We start from the raw sequence: 26,467 nt of genomic DNA on the forward strand, positions 1-26,467 counted from the left end.
GAGGAGACGGTACCGCTGCCAGATTTCGATCACTCCCCTGACGATGAACTCCTGGTCAATCGTCGATCGACGAGGAGTTCATCGACTTGTTGCTGGTGATTGGATGGTCCTAGCAATGATTTCTTAACCGGTCCAGGACGATCCGCTCTAACATCTTGTACATTACCCACAGTGGTGATATTTCTCGGTTATTCCTGGGTTCCTGGGGTGGGTGTAGTGTAGTGGTTTCCGGTGCCTGCACGATCGGTCGGAGGTTGGTATCCGCCCTTCATCCCTCTGGGGTCGATAAATTGGTACCAGACTTGTCTGGGAGGATAAAAACACTGACTTGACACTCGGCTAGCTACCGCAAGTCATTGTATAGGCCAGTTACACGCTTGTGAATCGCAAACGATTCTGAATTGAAGTGAACGTGGTTCGCATCCCAAGTGGATTGATCACCGCCAGACACTTCGTCCTTTGCCCATGTTCGACTGTCTTTGAATCTCGGCAAGTTGAAACGTAGTTTTTAATTATTTTTTTTTTGAGCTGTAGCCAAGATTGGTATTGATCGTCTTTGTTAAACAACGGCTAACGTTTCGGCGTTATCGCCTTCGTCAGAGCCTGGAAAACTCAAAGCCATTAGTGACCTATCCCTCAAGCGCCCCATCACCCTACAGAAAGCACCCAAACGGTAAGCAAACTCAAACAGCAACACATAGGCTAGTACTTACCTCATTAGCTAGACTTGTTAACTCAGCAGACCACCACGTACCACAACTACGAGTCACAAGGGTTTTATATAGGGACCCCACGGCCCGCCCCGTAGATCAAAACCCGCATAGGTCTTGATACGGGGATAACTCGTTTGTGATCGCAATGCACTCATCCTTCTTGTTCATTTCTGGACTTTTGGCGGTTATCCAAAAGGCCCTTTGTGGGCAGCCTCCAATTGGTTCATGACAGGTTGCGACTGAGAGCAAAAGAAGAAGAGCGAAGGCAAGAGAACAGAATAGCTGAGCAAGTATCCTTACCCTCCATACCTTTCCCGCGTATGATGTATAAACCACCTGAACCCAACCCCACGGTAGACAACAATTTTCGAGTGTTCGCAACATCGGTGTATTCCGTTTTGGAGTGTTTCTCGAGAAAACACGTAAATTTCAATCTCACTGTCGCGCAACGTCGAGGCCTATGTGAGATTCGCAATCTTACTACAGCTGGAGAGATCAAGGTTTCCGTTAGTGATAAGGGAGGCGAATTTGTTGTTCTATCACGTGAACTAGACAAGGCGATAACGAGACAACATCTTGAGGATGACAGTCTATATGTCCCATCCTCCGCCAATGAGTTTAGAAAGCAATATCGCCGCCTAAACAGGGTTTGGGTAGAAACGGCTGGAACAGCAGGGCTCCCAAAAAACTTTATTACGCGTCTCAAGAACGACTTACCCGCATGTCCAGTCCTATACACGTTAATCAAAACTCACAAGCTCTCTGAAAATGGCCTCACTTCGAACGATCCACGTCACTTTAAAGTGAGGTCTATCATTAGTGGTATCGGGGCCCCACGGATAGAATTTCCTGGCTGCTCAACATAATCCTAAATCAGCTGCTCAGATATGTTCCTGCCCACCTCAGCACTTCTAGTTCTAAAACACCTCCGCAGTACCTCATTTGAGCGTGAATGTGTAGTAGAGACCTTTGACATTACTTTATACGAACGTTTCAAACGATGTAGCGATGCAGGCTGTTCACGAACTGCTCACGCAGCGCCAGGCTTCTTTGAACATGTATGGATTTAGCACCAGGCAGATCATGACATTGATAAACGAATGCCTGAATTGCTCTATTTTCCGATGGTCGGGACAGTACTACCGACAACTTAGAGGCCTAGCTATGGGACAAAGGCTGGCACCCACTCTCGCAATTGTTTTCATGGCCAAGATTGAAAAGCCTATAATAGACCGCAAACCACTGTTGTATTATCGTTACATAGATGATAAGCAGAACTAGACGCGTGCTTCAATCTTCTCAATCAGCAGTGTCCGCACATTAAGTTCACAAGGGAGAGACCGATAGACAACTGGTTGGCTTCCTTGAATGTGCACATTTACCTATGGGATAAGGAAGACTAGGTGGTACCGGGAACCCAGTAGCAAAAACATCTTAATCCACTATCTTTCAGCGCATCCCAGCAAAATGAAAAAATCTGTTATAGGTAACATGTACAGAACGGCGGCAAGAGTCTCATCGAGTCGCCAGGAAAAAGCATGGTCTATAAATGTGGCCCATAAAGTAGCAATGTCCAATGGGTACCCAGCTGGAGATGGTGCTACCCGACAAGCACGGTATCCCTCTCGAAGACCCAACGTAGTGGATGGTCCAGAAAAGATCCCTTTCTGTTTACCTTATATATCTGATTGACATGAGCAGAGCAGTACGGGGCTGTCTACGAAAAGCGGGTCTAAAGAATGACGTGAGGGTTGTGGAAATACCTCCAGCAAACCTCAAGGGTTAGCTGGCACGTAACCGTGTGTATGATCGACTCTGCACAACTCCAAGCTGCGCGGTTTGCCCGTATGGCAGAGAGGGTGATTGCATGATATCGGGAGTGGTGTATCGTATCAAGTGCAGGTTGTGCGGTGACGATTATATAGGGGAAACGGGACGCCCATTGTGTATTAGGGTCAAGGAGCATCTAGATGGACTTGCAAAATCAAAAACTTTCACCCCACTTGGAGCGCACCGTAGAATATGTCATCCAAACTCCGAAGTAGAGGTAGAAGTTCGTATGTTATCCTACGAGTCCGGTCGACCTCGATCCCACACGAAATCAAGCTGCGAGTCTTTCTATCTGGAATTCGCCCATTCTTGAAAGGCCTCCCAGTCGTTAAGAAAAGTCCTGGACGATAGTGGTAAGGACGTCCTGAATACACCTGACATTGGAAGGGAGTTCCGTCGAGACACAAATTCTCCCCGATTATGGAATAGCGATGGATGAATGGATTCTGGATGATGACTTTTAAAGACAACGTACCAGGAATCTGAGGTGGTGACGAATCTGCTCGCAAAGCTAGAGATGGGGCTGAAGATTGCAGGGTCCAGGTTAGTTTTGCTAACCTTCCTAATCATCGTAAAAACGCGCAACAATTGTGCATGCGCCACACGCCACATACACGTGCGAGCTGTCGAAAGTTAACGGGATCTCATAACTAGTATATTCACTGAAACCATTGAATAAACTGCTGAGGGAACCGGAACGTGCGTATAGAGCCGCGTTCTGACGTATCTCTTAGGCCTATTCTGCCGCGACCGTGAGACAGCCTGCTCATCATGAACCCTGAAATGTGCAGTGCATCTATGTGCAGTACGGTACCACTACCAAATATTAAGTTTATTAACTTCTTTATTTGTTGTAGAACTAAAGTATCTTAAAGAGAAATAGAAAGTATTGAGAACTGCTTAAAGAGGGTGAGAATACGGTGGTCCACGAATGTCAGCCGCTGCCGTCCGCGCGTTTCGGCAACGGCGTGGACTTCAGTATTGCATTGTGCTGATATTCAAATGATTTCTCGTCATACCGTATCTTCTCAGCATGTGCGCAATAACTATTCAAACAACGACACGAAATACAATACAATACCATTGCAAGCAAGCTCTAGCGATGAAAAAATAGGCGGAAATTAAATGAGGAAAACGACGACTATTTCGAAAGCGTGATACGCTGACTACTGCTAAAGAAGCTTTCAACATACTGAGTGATTGTCATTTTAACTCCAGTGCCGTGTAAGGCTCTAGTTCGGTTTTTGCTCTGTGGTTTAAAAACAGAGTGTCACGAAGCGGACGTTGTGAGAAACCTGTGAGAGAATATAGAGTTCGGCTCTAGGTAACGAGTATGAAAATGGCCCCTCTCACACGCCCTTTCCACATACACACTCCCGTCTCCTCAGCACCCTAATCATTGGTTTTGCTTGCGTAGGCTAGTAAGGAGACCTCATTGATTTTCGACCGCTCGCTCGTGGGCTCAGCGCGTGCAAGGATAGTACGTTTTCACGTACCTCATAAGAACAAATGCTGTTTTAAGGGCGATTAGGGGGAATTGATTGGGACCACGCTCATATTCGTCATTTCCACTCCGAGCTCTGTATTTCCTCACAGATTTCGAACAATAATAGTTTTATGATGATCTGCATTTAAAGTACCTACTATCGCTTTTTAATTTAAAAGAATTGAGTGTTCACCCTTCAGTTGGGATGTTTTTCCCGTACCAACCTTTTTTTGAATCACATGTGTGACGAATTTCTGACAAAGCCTCTGAAAAGCTATTGAGAAAGCTCCAAAAGGAGAGCCTTTCTTTTCGGCGAAAGGTGGTCTTGCAGTCATTTTTGGTCATTACACTAGGAAAAAGGATTAATCTAGAATCAGTTTGATCCAGTAAATTTTCCACCGCAACGAAAAATTTACATTTGTAATGAAGAGCTTTTTTCTAAAACTTTCATAATCAATTTGCGTTTGAAAAAACGACCGATAACACCTATCTGGATAATTTATTTCATGACGACGGAATGGCTTTGAATTCGTTTACAGTCTAAGATTATGATCTTCTGGAAATAAAATGGTTATTGGTGAGGTAAAAGTTTAATGAACAGCAATGTATTATATTGCATTTTATTGTTTTATTGTATTGTATACTTAGAGTTCCAAAATGATAATTTTTTCGCCCTGCTAAGAGACTCTTTGCAGGGGGAAAAATTTATCTGATGTTGCTGTGTATAGCGCCAATTGAACGAGACGTAGGATTTTCTGTGTCGGTAATACCGTGTAAACAGGCTGTAGCGAGATTTAACTCGGCAAAAAACTGGTTTGCGTCAATTTTTGATCAGTAGAATTGGTCTTTGTCGTGAGAATCTACAGTTATTTTACTACATAAGAGTTTAGAGAATAGACTTCCATATGAGTGGAGATCTCAAATGAGTCAGGCTAAGCCAAGTATTTATGTGGATGGAAGAAAAATGTCAGAGGAAAACTTCCTGATTTCCCGAGTAGAGTAAATGAAGATGGTTAAAAGAGGTGCAGGTGAGAAGAACACCACACTCCTTCAATTATACTGTATTACGAGTTGGAATTTAAACAAGAAGTTCAAAAAAAGAAAAAGTCGCGTATACCGTCGGGAGATCGTGGATACAGCCTACAGTTCAACTCAGTTTTAAACTGCTCATGAATTTCAACTTTGAAAAAAATCCATTTTCTCCTCAGCGCTGTTATTTACCTCAGACACATGATGCATTAAAAAAAAGGAGTGATAAAGAAAACTTTATGTTTTATCTAACTTTATATTAATCTACGTCTCTTAGCAAGTATTTCTGCTAAGAGACAATCGAGTAGATAGAGAAATACGTTAAAATAGATCAAGAATACAATGGATAAAAAAGTATGGAAATAATGTGTGCAATAAGTAATAATAAAGTAAATAGTAAATAAATACACAATAAATAATTACGAACATATACTATATTTAACAACAATAACAAAACATGAAATGAAGTGAATGTTGCAGGTGATCAAATCTCGCTTCTAAAGTGAGGTTCACACCTTTTTATGAGGATTTTCCTATGAAATCATTTATCAATAACGCGCATATTTTGACTCAGCACCACTTTTAATTGTTTGTTTAGAACGCGATAAAAATGACTCGGCAGAATGGATTATAATAGATGTTCCCCAGCCAAACAATATGTACGTAATCTCAATTTCGAATTTTTAAGCGCGCCAACCAACTAACAACTTTCGTAATATGCAAACAGCCATCGGAACATTTTATGTGATTTGTTTGAACGAATAATTGTCTTTTGTTTACCGTTCTAAGAATGATGCCATTAAATGGAACAGAAATAGCCGCAGGAGCCGAAAGTACGGGAAACGGTGATTACACTGATTATTTGTTTCTCGAAATTCGAAAAGTAAAAAGAAGTGAATCGAGCATTCGAATATCGCACGAAAAACTAGAAAAGTTTGTTTCTTTATCAAAGTGTAGGCAGGGTATAGGTATTAGTGACATCCACTCACATCGGCCAGCAGAATCCACTCTTCACAGAAGTCATAGGTACAGCACCGCCACTTCGGCAAGTTCGGGTATACTGGCTTACCTCCGCTCAACGGATGTGTATAGATGGAAAAACTAGTATTTATGAAGAAGAAGTAGAAGAGAAAAACAACAATTTCAGACCAAAATTTTAGTTCCATTTAAATCTCAAAATTTCACCTTTTATCACTTATTTCAAGAAACTTTGTCAATTCTCCACACCGATATCTTCTATCTATGGTTTTTCAAAAACCGCCCTCAACTGGGAAAAAAACATCCATACATGATTCCCAAAAATCGAAAGGAAGTAGTCATGCTTCGAAAGAAATTTCTATTTCTTGTCATCAGCCTCTTAAAGGCAGCGTATCACGAAATTGGCTTGGCACGAAAACCTTCGGGATAACGTAGGGTTTAGGCTGTAGATTATGGAAAAGGGCGTGGCCCGCTCTGTTGCCCTAGTTGTCCTAAGAAACGGCGTGGAAATTGCTTTAGTACCTGCGAGCTACGCTAGAACTTGCACTCTTGTAGACGCTCCGGTCCGAGGCTATTTATCGGTTTCTTGAATAGAATGATGAGGAGACCTCATCAATCGTCGACTGCTCGATCGTTAACGCGGCACGTTGCAGCTATTAACTACGACTTCGTAGGAAAGAACGCCGTCTCCCACACCTTTTCTTCACGACGATTAGAGAAGGTTGAGCAAAGCCACGCTGCCATACTATATGAGAAGCTAAGAATTAAAGCTACAGCCCAACGATGTCGCTGTCGATGTATTTCTATGATATTTACACTTAAAGCGTGAGGAGGTTCTTTGGAGAATTCCCTCTTCCGATATAGTCGCTCGAAAAAGAAACTTTCGGTTGATGGCTGCAACTTTTTTTTCAAAAGTGTAGTGGGATGTTTTGCTGACGAATCTGACGCCAACATAACGCACATAAAGAAAACACACAGAAAATAATCGGTGATTCTAAAGAAGTACCTCAACGTACATACAGGGAATCTACAGTATTAAGAGTGATACAGAAAGAAAATTCAGAAAGCCGGTCAAATTGCTTCTCAACGTGGACGAAAAAGACCGAAATGTCGTTGCTAAGAACCGCAATACTTTTTTTTAACATAATGCGTTTGGTAAGGAAGGGAAAACGAAAAAGCAATTATTTCTTTGCGACACACATATACGTCTTCACTAGCGGTGCATTATCATTGTCAAAGCATTCTCCAGTCAGGACGGGACCTGAATGACCTACATCCCCGGCTTGAAGCTATGATCCAGAGGTTGTGTGGTGAAATGCAAAGGTGGTGATTGAACAAAACCATCTCTACACATACATAACTCCGAAGAAAAGTCGGCAGAAACGATGACATGACAATTCTGTATGGACACTGGAAAAATGTATGCTGTCGCTAGTGGCGCGCTTATCGAGGGCATAGTTTTTGTTTACTCAAGAGCACAAAAGGTTATGTTTTGAAGACTGCGTATCACCGAAATTGATCTTGAGATTTCTGTGGGCAAATGTAGAGTTTGTGGTGTAGATTACGAACGTTAGAGTGGCCCCACTCAATTTTCCCTGATTATGCTGACTATTATAAGAGCGGTGGAGCGCAGTCAGTAAGAGGTTCCACTGTGGCAGCCCGATCGATCAGAGTTTCGAATCCACCCTACTGCCAACCAAGCCTTTCATCCTTTCAAGTTCGATAACTTGATTTCAGACTTGTCTGGGGGGATAAAAACGCTGGCTTGCACGCGTTCATAAACCACAAACGAAGTCTGAGTTTAAGTCGAACGCAAATGCACATCTTCACAGAGATAGATCTATGTCGTTCATTTTATCCTTTATTCTTTAATTCTAAGAAAGAAGGCGCGAAACGGCGTTTGGCGGGCCCTAAGAAGCGCTTTACAAACGCGCAGTACTTGTACATGGTCCTCTTCCTCTTCAACAGCCTGTCCAAGGGTCTTACTTGAGTAGAATATCGAAGAGACCGTATCCATTTTCGACTGCTCGCTCGTAGACGCGGCGCGCGGGTAACTGTGGTGCGTTTGTTTCGCTGTTTCCCCCGCCGTTTTTCAAGACGATTTCGCAGGACTGAGATCCATACTCGTACGTACATCCTGGAATCTATATTTGCTCACAAGGACCCCATCATCGTCAGCTTCATGATACGTTTCCATTAAAATTGTGCTAAGCAGGTCCTGTTACTTAAACAACACAAATTAGCGTATAGAGGACCATCGATCCATTTTTTCGCGCAACATCACATCATCCTGGGTACAGCATTATTGTGAGAAGCTAGGTGTATATGCGAATCTGTGCGAAAAGCAACGAAACAAATCTTTGATGTGATTTTCTTAGTATTGAGTCATTAAGGAGAAATTCAATTCTTCATACCCAGATAATTTGAAAACAGAGGAATCAGTTCAATGTTTCCAGGAGGAATTGCCGACCTAATATGCAGTTTGTTAGTGTTTTCGTTTACAAACAACTTTGCATAGATACCACGGAAGCATTTCGTGTTGTAACGGAGAAGAGATGCAAATACTTTTAAATAAATTTTTAATTTATTTTTTTTTTAAAAAGTTCTCTCTTAACTTACGAAAATTTACTAACCACTTCGAACTCAAATATACCAAAAAAAAAACAGAAAAAAAAACTTTAAAAAATTTATACAAGTAGAAAATACTGTGTAGTACAGGTAGAATTCTTTTTTATGCTCCTAATACAAAAGCTCAGAAGTTAAGCCAAGAGTTTAGACAAATATGATCGATCCAGGTTCTTCTCAATCAGCACTCCTTAGAACAGAACCGGAGGAGCACTGCGGCATCGCAAATGAAACATTTACCATCGCTCTTCGAGCATAACCCGGTATCAACAGGTCTATCAGAAACTTCTTTCAAACGATAAGTTATTTTGAATAAACAACTGGATAAGATCTTTCTTTGATAGCTGAAAACCATGAAAGGGTTCCTCAGTTTACATGTGGTGGTTACTCGCTGTGCCCGCAGGGGCGGTTGCTCTATTTGCATGTAGTAAGAAGGTATCAATAAGCAGTGTCATGTGGATTACTTCGCTGAAAACGTGCGCATTTAGAAGAGAGAAACGGCCGGGAAATCGAAACGATCCAGTAAATCCGGAAAGTCGGGACGCTCCAGCAGGTCCCGATCGCACCGCTCTCATCGTAGTGGTAAGAGCAAGAAAGGAAGATCAAGAGGTAGCCGGTCAAGTCGACATAGTAGCAAAAGGGGAAGTAGACGTAAAAGCAAGCGAGGAAGATCTAAGGTAATGTGTTTTGTTGGACTCGAGCGCGCATAATTCTGAAATGTATCAAATCTAGTCATCGAGAAGCAAGAGTAGGAGCAAGAGCAGAAGTAGGAGGGAAAGCAAGAGTTCGAGGAGGTAACTATGACGAGCATTAGCGATCCGTCTAATCAAGATCATTCGAGAAGAATTCCAGCAAGCGTAGCCGATCGAAGAGCTCTAAGTCAAAGAGTAAAAGAGGGTCGAAATCGAGCAGAAGTGGCAGAGTATGTGGATTCCTTATTTATCCGAGCGTTAATAATAATAGTGGAAGTTAAAAGCGTTGCAGGAAAAAGTCATCGCATCTTTGTAAATCCTCAGAGCCGTGGCAACCCAAAAAGAACCGCGCCAACATGTAAAAAGCGAAGGCGCCATATACCACTACCCATCCGGAACACAGCTGAGCGAACTTTAAAGCCTGCAATTATGCTTTCTTTCCACTCTGTAGGAGTTTCGACCGTTTTAAGTTGAGCGTATCGCGCTTTATCGGGATCCACCTCAACGCATAATGTTCCAGTCAAAATGAGGATAGATAAGGATAAAATCTCTTGCGTACAACTACATTTTATGAAGTGATGTTCATTTTGCGGTTGCTTAAAGGCATCACTCCGCGAGTCTGAGGTGATGCAGATTTCAGGTGGATTATTCTTATAAGGGATAGTGGATTATGGAAAGGAGGGTGATTCCGTCCATTTCTTCCTAATTGCCGTAAAAACCGGCCCGGAAGATGCGGCGCCGCACGAGGCTGGCGCGTTCCAGTCAAACTTTTTGTGGAAAATGGTGGAAAATAATGGAAAACGCTTAAAGCCGTATCTCCCGGCGGTTTTTTACCGCAATTAGGAAGAAATGGACGGAATCACCCCCTCTCCATTCTCTACTATCCCCTATACGAATACTCCACCTGAAATCCATACCACCTCAGATTTGTGGAGTGATGCCTTTAAAGTGTTCTCCACTCAAGCTTTTTGAATTCCAGAAATCTTTCGCTGGTTTCGCACAGATTATAAGTAGATGATACCCTTTTTTCTGCTAGAAACAAGATCAGGTTTTTCCATGGTCTCGTTCAGCTCTTTCCTCCTTCCTGAATTTCCCCTAATCGATGAAAGAAAGAGATTTTTACGATGTCATATCTCTTGTTCTTGTTCTGTTCTCAAAAATGAGATCCGTTTCGAAGATCAGAGAAAGTGGACGATGACTTTTGGAGACTTGACTAACCTTAATGTGCTTAGCGCTATTAAAACGATTCTTAGTTTTGATTGGAGCCACCTTCTGAAATCTACTTTAAACCACTAAAAATTTGTCCTTTCAGGGTCCCCCTCCTGATTGCTCTCTCCCAGGTAATTCTTAAGATATTCAATATCTGGGCATATCCGCAGATGACATCACTGCAGAGAAAAAAAAACTTTAAGCGAAACCTACTGAGCTTCGTGTTGAGCCCACTGAGCTAAGCTACAAGGCTATAGGCGGTCTGAAAGGAGTGAACGTTATTAACGACACTCAGGATCGCAAATTCTTCAAGGTAACGTTCACTACAACTCCTAAAGAAATAACCTTTAATTCTATTTTTCCAGGTGAAATGTTCGGATAATATGTTGTACCGTGTGAATCCGGTGTTCGGTTCGGTAGAGCCTGGCAGATCTGCCAGAATTGATATTTTGCGTCAAAATGGTGGCGCCAAGATTGATAAGATTGTTCTCGTCACGACAAAAGTATGATTTTACGATAGATTTACGTAAAATTTCGAGAGAAATATCCGTCAAAATTTTAGGCTGAGGAAGGTGAGGTGCCATGTAGGGAGGTGTTCAATCAGGCACGTGAAACGGAGATGATGGTATTGCCGCTGCTCGTTCAAGAATAGCATCGTTACCCCTTCTTTAGCGCTCGTTTAATAATAAAGGGGTTGAAATATCTGCAATGGATGATATTCGAGAGCCACCTTGATTGCAATAAAAATGACCCCGATGTCATACGTAAACACGGTTTATTGTTTGTGTACAAAATAAAGACAAAAAACAATAACACAAGTACAAATACATGACAATATTGTAATGCGTGAGTGACAAAAACCGTAAAAATGTAGAGTTTTCTCAGGATCGTGAGTCAGAATCTATGTCTTCCTGTTTTTGGCAACAAGGTTTTGGTGAAGCTCTTATTCTTCACGCCTCATCAGCTACGTTTTTCTCGTCTTTTTCAGGACCCTGAAAATAGTTCGAGTTTCTGATATTGCAGGATATGCATGTTCAAAACCCCGATGTCTTACTTGATTAATTTTTTTTTGAGAATGCTTGACACCTGAATGTTGCACTACTATTGCATCACAACCAAGGATAACTGCACGTTCCTGCAAACCTAACCTATTTCTCTGGAAACCCCCGGGAACCATAGTCGGTTAAAAAGTACCTTTGAAAAGAGCCGAAATGACGTCTTATTGATAGGATTACTTATTTAATTGCTCGTTTCCTGATTACCAAATGAGGTCACGATAGCGGTAATCTGACCTGATTTTTCTTACCCAGTTCTCATTGCATTCGTTCGCGTACGAGAGTGAATAGATTCGTTTTCAATTCCGTGGAATTCGCTAGTTTCTTTGATAAGACATTTCGGTTTCTTGATTCTTCTATGTGCTGATTTTTCAGTAATTTTCAGTGACGATTCAAATTCAAATTTTGATTCATGTCGTTATTCAATTTTATTACATTATTGATTGGGCGTGTTATTGTTTTTGATTAATACCGCTCCTCTTTTTTTAATAATAAGGTTCGTCATTCATTCGTTTTGTCGTAACTTCAGAACTTTTTAAGTTTCTTCTTGACATACCTTCAAAGAAGTGTAAGCTGCTATTTCTCAGTTCTCGAATATAAATATAGTTTAGTACTCTCCTTACGGAAAATCGCATGATTTCTCCTACTTCGGAGCACTGTGGGTACCGGAATAGTTCGCAAATTTCCTCACTTAAAAAAATCTAAGTATTTCAATGTAAGCCGGAAATCATGTGGAAACATACTGCTGCAGAAAGAAAGAAACCATTTCTCAAAGCTTTAAGATCTGATGTTTTATAAAATTTTTGAAAAATGTAGGAAACTTCCTCGGATCAAAACGTTACAGTTACGACATTGCACTACAATACGGATTCCGACGTTTGTAGTTCTTGAAGAGATCCATACGGATCTCTTCAAGAACTACAAACGTCGGAATCTTTGCTAACCATCGCTGCAAACTAAGAAATGTCATTTTTGCGAACGACAATGAGTGGTTTGTTTGCAAAATGGGACTTTTTTTGAAGGAGTCTAACCGCTCTCATATCTGGATAGTAACTGCACAAAGAAAACATATGCTTACCATAAGTAAAATTTTGTGAACTTTTCAAATAATTACACAAAGTTCTCAAAGTTTTTCTCCAGAAAATAATATAGAAATCCAATGCACCTCTCTGCATGTATTTGTAGCTTTTTTTCTTTCTATCATTGTTATATCTAGCATATGTAAGCAAAGAACAAAAAGAACGAAGCTTGTTGACAATACTATTGTCATCTTTGGTAGGATTTCAGTCCAGAACCACTTCTTCACCTGTCACTGTTCTCAGAGTCATACCATTGAAGGCAGCGTATCACAAAATTGAAGTGGCATGATAACCGCAGGGAAGACAGAGAGTTCGTGTTGCAGATTACGCAAAACTAACGTGGCCCCGATCAAATTCTTCTAGATGTCCTAACAAGCGATGTGGGTACCGCTTCAGTTCCTACGAAGCACCTTAGAACGCGCACGCTTAATTGGTTTTACTTGAATAGGCTGGTCACGAGGCCTCATCAATCTTCGACCGCTCGCTCGTGGACGCGGCACGTGGACAAGGTGGTGCGTCAAGTGATTTCTTAGGAAAAGACGCAATCTTCCACGAAATTTTTTACGACGATTACATGAAAATGAGCGGGACCCCGTTCGTTTCCGTAGTCCACAACCTGAACTCTACGTTTTCCAGCGGTTCCCGAACCATGTCTACCTCGCAATATGCTCTCTTTAAATTTAAGGGTTATGCATATTAGCGGCTGCTTTGTCGCACAAAAACAACTTTTCTCTGCTGCTTTTCTTTCTCTTTGCGTAAATTTCCAGTGTTTTTTTTAAAATGAAATTAACACTTCTTGTTCAGATGTGGTTCTACTACGCTGGCTACCTAACCATATTCTTGTCTACATTTACAGTTATACTACAATTAGCTTACATGCCTCTCGTGGTGAAAAGAGTAGAAAACTCTCGTGACAAGGTTTTGCAAAGCATACGAGGGTTCAAGGTGAATGACACACTTCCTGTAGTTTCTAGGATAATCACATGACTTGAAATAACTATTTAGATTCTGGAGAGAGATATAGCTGGACTTATGAAGGATTCGGAACGTCAGAAGAGGGAAGTAGTTTGTGCACCGGCAAGACGTGGTCCCCCAGGTCTACCCGCATATTTCTTTAATGACTATGAACACTATTATTTTACGAATTGTGAAATGACAAACAGATCATTGCAGGACCACCAGGTAAAGATGGACCAGCGGGAACCGATGGACCTATAGGAAAACGTGGAATAGATGCTCGCGATATCCTAGCTGAGCAAGAGGAGAAGTGTGTGATTTGCCCAGCTGGAAAAATGGGCCCAGAAGGACCACCAGGTGAACGTGGATCACCGGGCGAGAAGGGGCACAAGGGACCACCGGGAATTCCAGCTGTGGATGGAATTGACGGTATTCTTTATAGTACTCAAGAGCATTTTTCAATTGGATCTGAAATGGAAATTCATTTCTCCTTTGAATTTAAAATCACTCAATTTGGAATGGAAACGCTATAGTAAAGATTCTTCTGTTCAGGGGATATTGGTCCCGAAGGTGATATTGGCCCACCGGGATTTCCTGGAAACCCGGGTGGTCGTGGCGCAGCAGGTCGACCAGCACAAGGTGGTGTAGGAAAACCCGGTCCAAAAGGAGCAGATGGTCCTGTTGGTCGAGCTGGAGCACAAGGACCTCGTGGAAAAGTAAGGGAAGAGTCCAACTAAAAACATTTTTTCTTATTCAATTTCATCCGCAGAGAAACTACATCTATGGACCACTCGGGCCTACAGGACAACCAGGACCAAACGGATTAGATGGAATAAATGGAAATGTGGGAGACAGAGGACCTAAAGGTATTCGTAAGAATACTTTGTAGCATAGTGAGCTATCGAAATTGTCGTGTAGGTCCTCCCGGAGAAAAAGGAGCTGACGCCAAATTCTGCCCATGCCCCTTGGAGCTACATATTATTAGTGAGCAAAAAGTGAGTAATTACTCTGTCTTTTCTGCAAAGTGGTTGAAACACATCTGGCTGTAAAAATATCCAACCAAAGCAAAATGAACTTTAAATATCGGAGGAGATATGGATAGGATTGGAAGTACTCAAAATTTAATTAAGATAGAGCTTAGCACACTTGGCTTATTTAACACCAGTGCTTGATAGCATTCAGAACTTACTTTTATGTCTTATACTAATAAAAAAAACATGATGGATAAAAAACATGGAGAAAATATTGCTTCGAAAAAAAACAAAATATCGCTAAAACAAAAACGAAGTTATCGTTGAAAACATGGCCAAAACTTCATCTTTGCCTCTATCACACCTTTTACACGAACTGCTACAGAATTTTTCAACCAGCAAAAAAAAACAATTTCTATTTACAATGCTTCAATGTACATTTTTGCATTCTTTTTATCGAGATATATTCTTCTTAAGAAAAAATACTCACCAAAGAATGAACCGATGATGCAACACGGAACCTCCTTGCTAGCAAAACCTTCATCTCATTTGAAGTCAGTGGAAGTGTCTAATCGTGATGATGACGTTCTTGAAGTCCGCGGAATTAGGTAATCATCTCAATGTGCGCATTCCTTTGAATTTTATTTAAACCACGTAGAAATACACAACTCATTATATGTTTTTTTTTTGTGAAGAAAAGCTCTAGCTTGCCAAATTTTCCCGTACTGGTACAATTTCCAGCTCGTCACCCGAACTTGGTAAAAGTCAGTCAGAAGCTGTGCGTATACTTCCAGCAAGACCGCCTAACTTCGCAGCTGGCCCACCAGCACGCCAAGAGATACGGCCACCAGGAGAAAGGTCAGATGGAATGAGACCACTTTTCTTTTCTCGCGCAGTTACACACGTTACAGTACTTTATGTGTCGCGAAAATAACTCGATTAGAAATGCGGTGCGGGATGTTGTAATGTAGTCACACCCGCAGCGTGTTTCGTTCCTTGGTCAGTGATTTCAAAAAGTGAGATGAAATGGATCAAAATGCATCCGGGGATTCAGATCGAGATCTTCACTCCCAGGAAACGCTCCACCAGGCACCATCATTGGGACTAAAGTGAATCGTTTCGCAGTGACGGACGATCCTAGTTCTACTACCACGCGTGTGTTTCATTATAATATCATATTTCAACTGCACTAGAAATTTGGTATTTTATGGAAGACAATTCAGACAAGACGTCACCAACAACAACTTCAACAACCACGCTTCCGCCTCCACTGGAGACCACAATCAATGAAGAGTCTCAGGAAGAGAAGGCAGGTTTTTCAGCGTTTATGTAACAAAATCATGGTTGATGATTACTTGTTGTTATTCTCGATTTTTATTGAGTAAAATTAACTGGGTTATTTTGATCCTAAGCTATCCGGTAGAAAGGGAAATTTCCTTTGTAGAAAACAAATGAATTATCTGGAAGATATTAATTCCCCTCTTCACATCGATTGCATTTTAGATAGACGTACCTCCACCGTTTGGGTCACATCAACCGCCAGTAGTTGAACTGGATGAGATGGAGGATGAATATGAGGAGACCACTGTTCCAACTACTACTAGAAGAAGGTTCATCTATGTGACAAAGAAGCCAAGGCTTTACTTTTGAACAGAGTGCCAGAAACATTTAGTGATAAATTTCAATTTTTTATAAATTTCTAATAAAAAATTTCCTCAAGTGCTAATAGACTGCTGAAGTAGATGTTCACCTTGGTTGGAAGAAATCTTTGAAATTAATCCTAGGTTTGCAGTCGCCGTCAAAATTTTACAGCCGTGTAGTCGCTGCGCGTAAGTCGCAACGCAAAATCGCACTTGATCTGCTTAGCACATACTCTTTTTGCTTGGTTCCAGTCGAACACGCATCGAACCGAAAAAATCGAATTTTGTCCACTGTACCCGCTAATTGATGTAGCTGACTCCTAACATAAGACAGTATTCATTTTTTTCAATTCCTGGCTTTAGCCGTCGATGCTTCTTAGCTCGACGGGTATACATTATCCCGTGCATTACCGTAATATAAAGAGTAAGTATAAGGTTTAGTCATAAATAGCTTCCGCCCACGTACACGCGGTACAAGTTGCTATTGTTTACGCGTACAATGGGTTACCCAAACAAGGGATTTTTGTAATCGCTTCACAAGCAGAACTTCGATTATTCTTTAGAGAACAATCTGATGTTGTACACGTTACGTTTAATTTTTTTTGTTCACCTTGAAAAAGGAGAATCAAAATGTACCATTACGTCATATAATGAAATGGAACTTAACCGGGTAATAGGGCTGCGCCCACGGCCCAAAAACATGCTATGCATGGTAAAAGATGAGAAATTTTTTGAAAAAATTGGTTAAAAACCGGTTAAAAATTGGTTTGTCGAATTCCCTTTCTGGAGATATCCTTGAAAGACAAAGCAAAGGATCCAGGAGAGGGGGGGTTAGACTTTGATGACGATATGTTGTAGTATTTCGACAGATATTCCTACAAAACCCGCGTAAAATAATCATCATAGTCAAATAAGTCAGAATAAATTGTATGGAGAACAAAATGGATCTATTTCGGGGAAAATCTAACATTAAAAAATGCGAGGTCCCACCTCGTGAAACTTTTCCAAACCAGCTTCCTCATCGTTAGTCACCAGTCAAGCATACCCGATCAAGATCTTGTAGAGGTTTCTTCTTTCTTTTTTTTTTGGAAATTCTTTGAAGAACGGATTTTTGGAAAGTGTGCAAAACGGCTAAGCTAGTGTGCTCGTTGATGAATGGAACATTCATTACAATTACATTTTAGTGTATGTTTACAGTCAGCTGCTAAACCTCTGCGTGCTACGGACATTGCTCTGCTGCAATGCATGAAAACCAATAGGATCATTGAGTTTATAATGAAATGGCAGCAACAATGATTTCTATGTAGAGAGATTAACACAAGACAATCACGACCAGTTCAAGTTGAGCAAGCGGTAGAGGTCAAATAGGAACAGATTAAGCTTTCTTTTCTTTTTTGGAACGGAAAAAGATGGAATATAATTTACATGTTGCGAGCTTTAAGAATTTCCAAGAAATATACAGAATAATAGTTACAATGAGTAGAAGGAATGCAATCACATCAAGAGAATGATACTGGAAGAAGTTGAGTTTGTTTCCAGCCGGTACGAGATTATCCAACGTTTTGAACTCGGCCACAAATTCGGCCCATGAGACCAGCAGGTGCGACGCACTCACTGGCTTCTTCTTCGTCATCTGTGAGAGCCGCTTGATTTTTTGTGAGTAGCTGTAACAACTGGTTTTTGTGTGAAAAGTGGTCATATTGACATATTAAATTAATAAATAAATATTGGCAAATCTGCAAAGAGGGAAAGAGACCTTTGATCATTAAGCATTTTACGGAGAGCATCAGCTATCGTATCCGCGCTAAGATCGCTCTTACGAAGATTAATAGCAAATTGGTGTCTTTCAGCCATTTTAGCATTTTTTGGTTGATCTCCAAATAAAGCTACGGTGATCATCGGGACACCGGCTGAGATTGCCTCCTGAATATCATGGACATACACAGTTATTGCTAAATAGCAGGAATTATATACACTTACTTGCACACTGTTGTACCCTCCATGTGATATGAACGCTTTTGTTTTTGGGTTTTGTAAGAGATCAGCTTGTGGCAACCATTTGAATAAGTGCACATTTGGTGAGATCTTATCTGAGACGGAAAAGCTTCTGTTGGAAGACCGATTATGAAGTGAAATGTTTTAATTTAGGAAACTCTAGTTGTATTCAAATAATGTTTGAACAAGCGAGGACCTGCTGGATTATTTCAACTATACACTACTCCAACTTCACTGACGAACCTTGCAAATCTGTTGCTTGATATCTGCAGAGAAAGTGGTATTTGGGGAAACGTCTGAACGCATTAACGAAGGCCATCTTCCATTTCATAGGCATTTTGTGACTTGGAGTCACTGATCCAAAAGAAAACACCACTATCCCTTCGGCGGTGTCTACGATCCGTTGGAATTCCTGAGTCAGGAGATAAATGATTTTCAAAAAAAAAAAAAAAAAAAAAAAAAAACGAATGGGTCTGAGTCCTTGCAAATCATTTTAGGAGCATTAGAAAAATATTCATGTTACTGTTAGGTCTACTGCAGGGAATTCGCTACTGATAACAACTCGATGTGATTTTGAATCCACAAATGTCGGCTTGCTTGGTTGTGGGAAGATTCCTTATGCAAAATCCTACCGAAAATAACTACAAAAAAAAAACGACAAATCAAAAAGCGCACTTGTGGCAGTAGTTTTGCATCCTTCTCTTGGATTCCGATGCCGCCGATGTTGACAATTTTCGCCAATGTTGGTCGGGGAAGATCATATAGTTCGTTTGAATTAACCATAACCTATTTAACAAAGTCAGATGTCTTCACTTTCATTCCGCATTGTTGACTTTCACTCTACCAGAGGGCACTTCTTCGCTACGTCTACTATATCAGGAAAATCGTGGTCAATCAACTCCTGGAAAATCGCAGTCTCGCCATCGGCGAACATTCTGTAAGAATGTTGTGCACAAATTGATTTTTTTAAAAGAAAATGCGAGTGGCAAGGATCCCGTTCTATCTTTTCTATACACATAGCCGCCATCAAATGTGGTCAACTGATGAGCGCGATATGCCACCGATTGGGACTGTGAGAAACGCGGTCCGCTCAGTCAGTTGAACGCACTCGACAACGACTATAGTCGTTCCAAAAATGATGCCTGGATTAAGAAAATAAATAAATAACGGTTGTTCTGCTTACTTTTTCCACATGAATGATATCAATGTGTGGCCAATCAAACTCTTGGTCCTTTCTATGAAATTCATATGGTCAGAGCTTTCCATGACGACTGCTGTAAAGTTATAGGAATTAGTAGAAGAACTATCAACACTGACTTCAAATAGCTCTGATGCATTATCTACAAGCGAGTTTTCTTCGGTAACCTTTAAAAAACTGAAAACTTACGTGGTGTGTAGCTGGGAATAGTTGGGACTCCCATGTAATAAGCAACGAAATCCATAAGAGCGCCGCTAAAAAAAGAAAAATTGATTAAAAAATGAGTAAAGTTTCGACACTATCTGTACCTGTTCAGCCAAATCCAAGACGGAATCTTTGCATGGTGAATAAGACCGATTGGACAGACGTCGTACATATGAGAAAATGCTAGGTCGAATTTTTCCGCCTCCAGCCAGTTCAAAAATTCCCTGTTTTCAACCATTTCTAGGAGTAAGATCTATTTGAATATGACAACATTCTTCTAGCTCGCTCCCAATTTTAAGTAAGCGTAGTGGCCCACTCAAGTACTACTAATCGTCCCTACGAGGTACGGTAGAACCGATGAATAGTCTGCTGAGGAGACCAGAACGCGTCCCCCTGTACACGTTCTGGTCTCCTCAGCAGACTATTCATCGGTTCTGCATAAATAGGCTGCTGAGTATACCCCATTGATCATTTACTGATCGCATAAAGATGCGACGCGTGCACAAGGGTGACACAACTTACCTCGTAGGAACAAACGCCGTTTTTACGACGATTAGGGTAAGCTGAACAAAACTACGCTCTTATTCGTATCCTACACTCCTAATTCTATATTTTCTATAGGATTTCCACACTACGTAAATTTCCTGGTAAGCTACCTTTACGTTCCCAGTGTACCAGGCTTCATTCAATTCTGCTAGGTAGAAAATCTGAAAGTTATATAAAAATAAAGAGTACCACTTACTTCGGCAGGACGTTACCAGAAGGGTTGTCATACGACCTATGTGTTCTCTCAATCTGGAATCCCACGCAGATAGATCCTATACAAGAAAGTTGCTGATTCATTGCTTACAGCTTACCAAATACCATCATTTCTCGTTCCTATTCCAAAGTTTCTGACTTTTATAGAAGTACTTACCTCAAATATTACCTTGCTCTGTTCTTCTTCCATATCCCGCTTTTTCATGCCGCAGGAAGCATTCACTCGATGAACTAAACTAATACTGCTTCATTAATATAAGTACTACCCTGCTAAGCCGTGATTGTTCAGTCGAATTTATATTCCATTCATTTTGACGATCTTCAGAGCTTCACTTGATTACTGGGAATGAGGTCCGTTTCTACCTATTGTCTATAGTGTTTCTGAGCTGGATTCTTCATTTGTTAAAGGCAGCATACCACGAATCTGGGGTGGTACGGATTTCAGGTGGAGTATCCCTATACGGGGTCGTGGATTATGGAGACCGCGGTGGCTTCGCTCATCTCTTTCTGAATCACTGCAAGCTGCCGACTTCTGAATGCTGTTTTGTACGATGCCTTCTAGTGCACCGCGCCACCCTATACGGATACTCCACTGAAATCCGCACCACCTCAGATTTGTGGTATGCTGCCTTTAAGTTTATTCTTGCAGGAATAAGGTATCGGTGGGTAGTCTTGAGGATATTCTCCCACCAGAAACTATCATCATCAGCGATTAAATCACCCAGAAAATGGAAATGAGAATGAGATTATGTAAAATTTGCATGATTTCAGCTCGTCCATCGCCAGCAATACATCATTCGCATTCACAGTCAACGGAGCGATTATACCCGAGGACTCCTGCTATGTGTATTTAAGTCGGGAAACTGACGAGCTGACCTTCAAGCATGGCACATGAGGGAATGAGCGGCTTAGAGAGCATATAAGACCATCGGGGATGTAGCCATGAAGACCACAAATGCCCCGCTCCGTGCTCCGTGTTTTTTAACACCACCGTACTTCCGGCTTTAACCTATGTTTTGGTTAATTGACCATATCAAACGATGCCAAACGTGCTGCAAAAAGACAGCCAACCTGATAATTACGCTTTTTTTTTTACAAACAACTTTCTTTCTTTTAGATAAAAATACAATGTTCTTGGTGGTTCTGCGAGGAGAGAAGGCATAGGATAACATGGGTGTATTACTGGGTTCCACTCGAGCAAATCGACGAACAACGGGAGCACAAGTGATAAGGTGATGCAACGAGTGATAGTTTACGAGTACCTGCGTGATTACGTTCAGTTCCGCTAATTATTCAGAAGGCGTACGAAGAAACTCTTTTGTGATTCCATTTCCCCATGCAACTTATTATAAGCGATAGAATTAGTGGCCACGGATCTCCCTCACTAGAGGGATCACAGCCGGTTTGTCGCGAGGCTACGTGGCGCGTCCCCGGGTGGCGGATAGAGGGGTAATCGCAAACCAAAAGCAACTTTGTGCTTGCCCAGAGACGTGAGTGGATTTAGGGAGAATGCTACGTTCCCCCAAAAACTCATGGGACTAGAGGCTTGCAACCTGCTCATGGATTTTCAAATTTTACGCACAATAGAGTAGTAAGAAAGAGTCTCCCGATTCTGGAGGAACGGTAGCGCCACGAAGGACGGGGTTGCAGGAGTCATGTAGGCTACCAAAACAGAAAAGGACTAGGATGCCGATCTGTACTTATAACGCACGTACGCTTGCATCGGAAGTGGCCATCGAAGATCTGATGATGCAAGCCAAAAAGATCAAGTACGACGTCATCAGACTGACCGAGACGAGACGACGTCACCCTCTCAACGCCGTATATGGAACTGGAGAAGAACTGTTCTTGGGAACATGCGACAGTAGAGGTATTGGTGGAGTTGGCGTCCTCGTCAACACGAGTATGGCAAAGAACATCGACTCTTCTGAACAACTTACGACCCGAATCGGACGTCTGCGGATGAGAAGATGTGGCCCAACACCAGCTTTAACTACCTTCCTCGCTTACGCTCCAACATCAAGCTACGATGAAGAAGAAGTCGAAACTTTCTATATAGACATGGAAAAGTTCTACCGAGAAGATCGTGCCTTCTATAAGGTCATAATTGGCGATTTGAACGCTGAGGTTGGCCCAAGAAGAACGCCGGAGGAACTTCACATCGGGACCCACGGCCTATAATGAAATGACCAGGGGAGAGGCTCTCCGTGTTCATCATCAGACCATCCATGGGAACTCGCAATTCCAGAAGCCCTCCTCTCCACGTTGGACGTGGGAGTCACCCGGTGGAGGGTACTGTAATGAAATAGACCACATCATCGTTAATAAAAGGTTCTGCCTGACGGACGTCGGTGTTGTACCAAAGTTCTATACGGGATCGGACCATCGTCTCCTCCGAGGAAGATATCCCTTCACAAGAAGAGCAGAGAAAGCCGCCAAGTGCAGAGAGAGAAATCCCAGAACTATCATCAACTGGGATCTTTTCGCTACGTTAGCCGGCTTTTGGGAAGATTACGCAAGGGACAACATCGGCGAAGAATATGACCGGCTCCTTGAACACCTTCACGACTGCGCGCAGAAGGCTGAGAGTTCTAAAACCACCAAGAGACGCCTGTCTCTTGAAACTCTTGAGCTGATACGCCAGCGTGGAGCAGCACGAACCGCAGGGAGCCAGGAACTCACGTCAGTGCTCGCAAGGCTTTGCAGAGAGGCGATAAAGGAAGACCTTAAAGAGAGAAGAGCAGAAGTGCTGGCTGAAGCTGCAGAGGCGGAGAAAAGCATCTGCTATGCCCGTCGAGACTTCGCCAGTCGCAAGACGAGGATGACTGCTCTCCGGAACCCAAAGGAAACAGCCATTGCATCGAGGAGGGGGATGGAAAAAATCATCTACGACTTCTACTCTGATCTCTCCCACAGCCATGTCCGCTTTCCTCTTCACCATCTGAGGGAAGACGGACATGTCATTCCAGAGGTTCTCCCGTCCGAAATACGACATTCTATCATGTCGGTAAGAAGTCGTACATCACCCAGTCTCGACAGAATGAAACCAGAACAACTGAAGAGCCTTCCGCCACTACTCATCAACACCCTGGCGAGGCTCTTTACACGTTATCTGTCGGAATGCAAGGTTCCTAAACAGTGGAAGACCAGCAAGACCGTGTTGCTGTATAAAAAGGGAGATCCACGTGACATCGGCAACTATCGCCCAATCTGCTCCATCTACAAGCTCTTTACAAGAGTGATCCTTAATAGGATTGAAAAAGTAGTGGATGAAGGACAGCCATGCGAGCAATCAGGGTTTTGAAAACAATTCAGTACGATTGACCACATCACACTGTTTCGAAACTCATCGAGGTATCACGAGAGTACAAGATGCTGCTCTGGGCGTCCCTACTCAGTATATAAAGGTACTTCGAGAGTTGTACAGTAACTTCACGACCGGAATTTCGCCATTCTAGAAGAACATCATCATTGACGTGAGGAGGGGTGTCCGACAGGGTGATACAATTTCACCCAAAATATTCACAGCCACCCTCGAGAACGCAATGCGAAAGTTGGAATGGGACGACATGGGAGTGAAGGTTGATGGTCGGCAGCTACACCATTTGCGCTTCGCTGATGACATCGTACTGATAACACCTAGCATCAGTCAAGCGGAACGAATGCTAACCGAATTCGACGAAACATGTGGATGCATCGGTCTTCAGCTGAACCTACAAAAGACGATGTTCATGCGGAACGGATGGGTCTCGGATGCCCCATTCACGCTCAACGGAACAAACATATCCGAATGCAGCAGCTACGTTTATCTGGGTCGGGAGTTGAACTTGGCGAACGACCTGACTCCCGAGCTGGGCAGGAGGAGACGAGCGGCATGGGGAGCGTACAAGAGCATCGAGGATGTAGTGAAGAAGACCAGGAACACCCGGCTCCGTGCTCACCTCTTCAACACCACCGTACTTCCTGCTTTGACCTATGCTTGGGAAACCTGGGAATTTCGCAAGCAGGAAGAAAACGCGGTGAGCGTCATTAAACGCGCAATTGAGAGAGTGATGCTAGGAGCATCCCGTTTCACGCAAGTGAGGGACGGGATTCGAAGTTCTCTCCTACGGCAGCGATCGAAGATTACAGACGCAGCCGCGTTTGCCAAGGAAAGTAAAATAAGGTGGGCCGGACACGTGATGCGCTTTAACGACAACCGTTGGACCAAAGCCGTGAGCGACTGGGTTCCCCGCGATATTAAGCGCACTACAGGAATACCGCCGACCCGATGGTCAGATTTCTTCACGAAGTCCTTCAAAGAAAAGTATGATGCTCTTCGTGTCCCACGCGAAAGGGGGAACCACTGTGCTACTGTGGCACGCGATCGGTACAAATGGAAGAATTACTGGCGCCCGCTCTACTAGTTCGAAGATCAACGGGAGTCAAGTTTTTCAAGGTTTTTTTTTTTAGAATTAGTGGAATCCGTAACGCGTCAACTATTTTGCGAGTGCGGGAGCTTCTGCTCGCAAAATCGCTGACGCGTTACGCGCGGTCGTTCAACGTCTTCAATCGCATTTCAGTTACATTAGTTGGACTGAAGACCTTGAACGACCGTGCTATTGCTTGTCCTATTTTTCGTTATAAGTGGCATCGCTCTGGATGCGGGATAACAGAAGCCTGCGTAATCAAACCTCTTTCTGAACTACTAAAAGGAACTAAGCGTGATCACGCTCATGCTCATGAACTACACTTTTAACCGTTACGTGCACTCGGAACGAGATCGAAACATCGTCAATTCCACTATGCCTTTTGAGAGCACGAAACTGCCAGCAGTTTGCTTTTGATAATATGATGTTTCATATAGCTTTACTAATAAAGCAACACAAGTTTTTGTCTTTATGATATTTCAACGAATAGTGTATTAGGTTGGCTACTTATTTTTCCACGCATACATACCATTTAAACTTCATAGCTTGAAGATTATCTATGTACTCACCATGAGTGTCTATCACAGGATTCCTCTTTGAAAAAGTTACAATTTTCTAGGACTATAAACTGGGGGGCTGAGATCCAAAAAAACAAATCAACAGTGGATTCGAAGTTGCGGAAAGTTTTTGATTCAGCAAGCGCCTAAGGGGCCGGATCAAGATATATAGTTGGGTCAAAACGACATGAATCACGATTGTAGTTGCGGTGCATTTGCGTACGCGTTCGAAACGGCGCGGTGGGGGCAGCAGTTGGAACCGAATTGGAATCGTCGCAAACTACAGCGATGGGTGGTACCAGTAAGGATTTCACCACGCTCCTAGAGGCGACGCTCCATCGAAACGCCTCGAGAGAACCCGCATACGCAATTGCGTGCTGTCGTTTTGACCCTACTATACTCTTATGGGGCGTGGTTTGGGCGTGAGGAGTACCGTTTCCTCCCTCAGGGTCTCAACTGGGCGGGATGCTGCCGAAGCGAAATGATGCCGGTTATGCGTCTGTAAAAAATAAGAAGCCAACTTAACATTATCTGCAGTGACTTGTAGTGACTTTATCTGTAAACTGCCGTACTTTTAACTTCCTTCATTATTTTGACGTCTTTGGAATCAAAGTCATCCATTGCAGTTATCATCACCATTGTGACATCATGACCTGCTTTCGCAAGCGTTTCAGCTACTCGACTATTGAAAAGAACCTGAAACTCTATAGAAACTAAAAACGAGATAACGAATGATGAAGAGTTTTCAGAACGCTCTTGTACTTACTTGACTATTGGCCATATTTGGGACAAAAAGGACCATTTTGTATGAATTGCATGGAACCAGTAGTAAAATAAAAGAAAATACAAGAAGAGGATGCATTGCTTCTCTTAATAATGACATTAATACTCTTTTAAATCAGAACAGTAAGGATGAAAAGTAATGGATCGATTAAAGAAAAACATTCGGCATTGTTTACCAGTGTGGCGTAGTCAATGCTCTGAAAATTGATAAGAGAGTTCAGGACAGCCGTGATGGGAGGAAAAGTCGGGCATGACCCACAAAGTAGCCGATTATGGAGCAAAAAAAGTGTTTATTCGG

General features: G+C 42.4%; 6 protein-coding genes across 9 annotated transcripts; 4 read left to right on the forward strand and 2 right to left on the reverse strand.

Moving 5' to 3' along the window:
- Positions 1-1,033: 1,033 nt before the first annotated feature.
- RB195_003179 (uncharacterized protein) lies at positions 1,034-1,579 on the forward strand (the record flags this gene model as incomplete). Its single annotated transcript, XM_064200726.1, has 1 exon — positions 1,034-1,579. One exon carries the CDS (start codon positions 1,034-1,036, stop codon positions 1,577-1,579), a length of 546 nt encoding a protein of 181 aa, XP_064056607.1.
- A 7,457-nt stretch (positions 1,580-9,036) lies between these two features.
- RB195_003180 (uncharacterized protein) lies at positions 9,037-17,560 on the forward strand (the record flags this gene model as incomplete). Of its 3 annotated transcripts, XM_064200729.1 has the most annotated exons (19): positions 9,037-9,096; positions 9,150-9,338; positions 9,394-9,455; positions 9,514-9,583; positions 10,666-10,693; positions 10,766-10,875; positions 10,928-11,065; positions 11,125-11,187; positions 13,501-13,641; positions 13,702-13,792; positions 13,870-14,082; positions 14,206-14,369; positions 14,423-14,519; positions 14,572-14,648; positions 15,102-15,232; positions 15,366-15,482; positions 15,679-15,779; positions 15,848-15,937; positions 16,132-16,274. In XM_064200729.1, the coding sequence occupies 19 exons, from the start codon at positions 9,037-9,039 to the stop codon at positions 16,272-16,274; spliced, it is 2,085 nt and encodes a 694-aa protein (XP_064056608.1). The 3 variants fall into 3 exon arrangements, with proteins under 3 accessions (XP_064056608.1, XP_064056609.1, XP_064056610.1); XM_064200728.1 differs by lacking the exons at positions 9,037-9,096; positions 9,150-9,338; positions 9,394-9,455; ... (3 more) ...; positions 10,928-11,065; positions 11,125-11,187 and adding an exon at positions 17,449-17,560 and having other exon boundaries at positions 13,573-13,641; positions 16,132-16,234; XM_064200727.1 differs by lacking the exons at positions 9,037-9,096; positions 9,514-9,583; positions 10,666-10,693; ... (9 more) ...; positions 15,848-15,937; positions 16,132-16,274 and having other exon boundaries at positions 9,115-9,338; positions 11,125-11,214.
- A 79-nt stretch (positions 17,561-17,639) lies between these two features.
- On the reverse strand, positions 17,640-21,339 carry RB195_003181 (uncharacterized protein; the record flags this gene model as incomplete). 2 transcript variants are annotated; one of them, XM_064200730.1, is made up of 12 exons in its annotated part: positions 17,640-17,928; positions 18,021-18,187; positions 18,245-18,354; positions 18,503-18,671; positions 18,935-19,045; positions 19,104-19,194; positions 19,443-19,533; positions 19,647-19,711; positions 19,766-19,901; positions 20,404-20,479; positions 20,578-20,651; positions 21,297-21,339. In XM_064200730.1, the coding sequence occupies 12 exons, from the start codon at positions 21,337-21,339 to the stop codon at positions 17,640-17,642; spliced, it is 1,422 nt and encodes a 473-aa protein (XP_064056611.1). The 2 variants fall into 2 exon arrangements, with proteins under 2 accessions (XP_064056611.1, XP_064056612.1); XM_064200731.1 differs by lacking the exon at positions 21,297-21,339 and having other exon boundaries at positions 20,578-20,625.
- Positions 21,340-22,106: 767 nt separating this feature from the next.
- Positions 22,107-23,724, forward strand: RB195_003182 (uncharacterized protein; the record flags this gene model as incomplete). The annotated part of the gene is made up of 2 exons (XM_064200732.1): positions 22,107-22,547; positions 22,669-23,724. The coding sequence occupies 2 exons, from the start codon at positions 22,107-22,109 to the stop codon at positions 23,722-23,724; spliced, it is 1,497 nt and encodes a 498-aa protein (XP_064056613.1).
- Positions 23,725-23,965: 241 nt separating this feature from the next.
- Positions 23,966-24,826, forward strand: RB195_003183 (uncharacterized protein; the record flags this gene model as incomplete). The annotated part of the gene is made up of 1 exon (XM_064200733.1): positions 23,966-24,826. One exon carries the CDS (start codon positions 23,966-23,968, stop codon positions 24,824-24,826), a length of 861 nt encoding a protein of 286 aa, XP_064056614.1.
- A 1,051-nt stretch (positions 24,827-25,877) lies between these two features.
- RB195_003184 (uncharacterized protein) lies at positions 25,878-26,248 on the reverse strand (the record flags this gene model as incomplete). The annotated part of the gene is made up of 3 exons (XM_064200734.1): positions 25,878-25,885; positions 25,959-26,082; positions 26,153-26,248. The coding sequence occupies 3 exons, from the start codon at positions 26,246-26,248 to the stop codon at positions 25,878-25,880; spliced, it is 228 nt and encodes a 75-aa protein (XP_064056615.1).
- Between the last annotated feature and the right edge of the window lie 219 nt (positions 26,249-26,467).

The sequence above is a fragment of the Necator americanus genome, chromosome IV (assembly GCF_031761385.1).
Source record: "Necator americanus strain Aroian chromosome IV, whole genome shotgun sequence".
Lineage (NCBI taxonomy): Eukaryota > Metazoa > Nematoda > Chromadorea > Rhabditida > Ancylostomatidae > Necator > Necator americanus.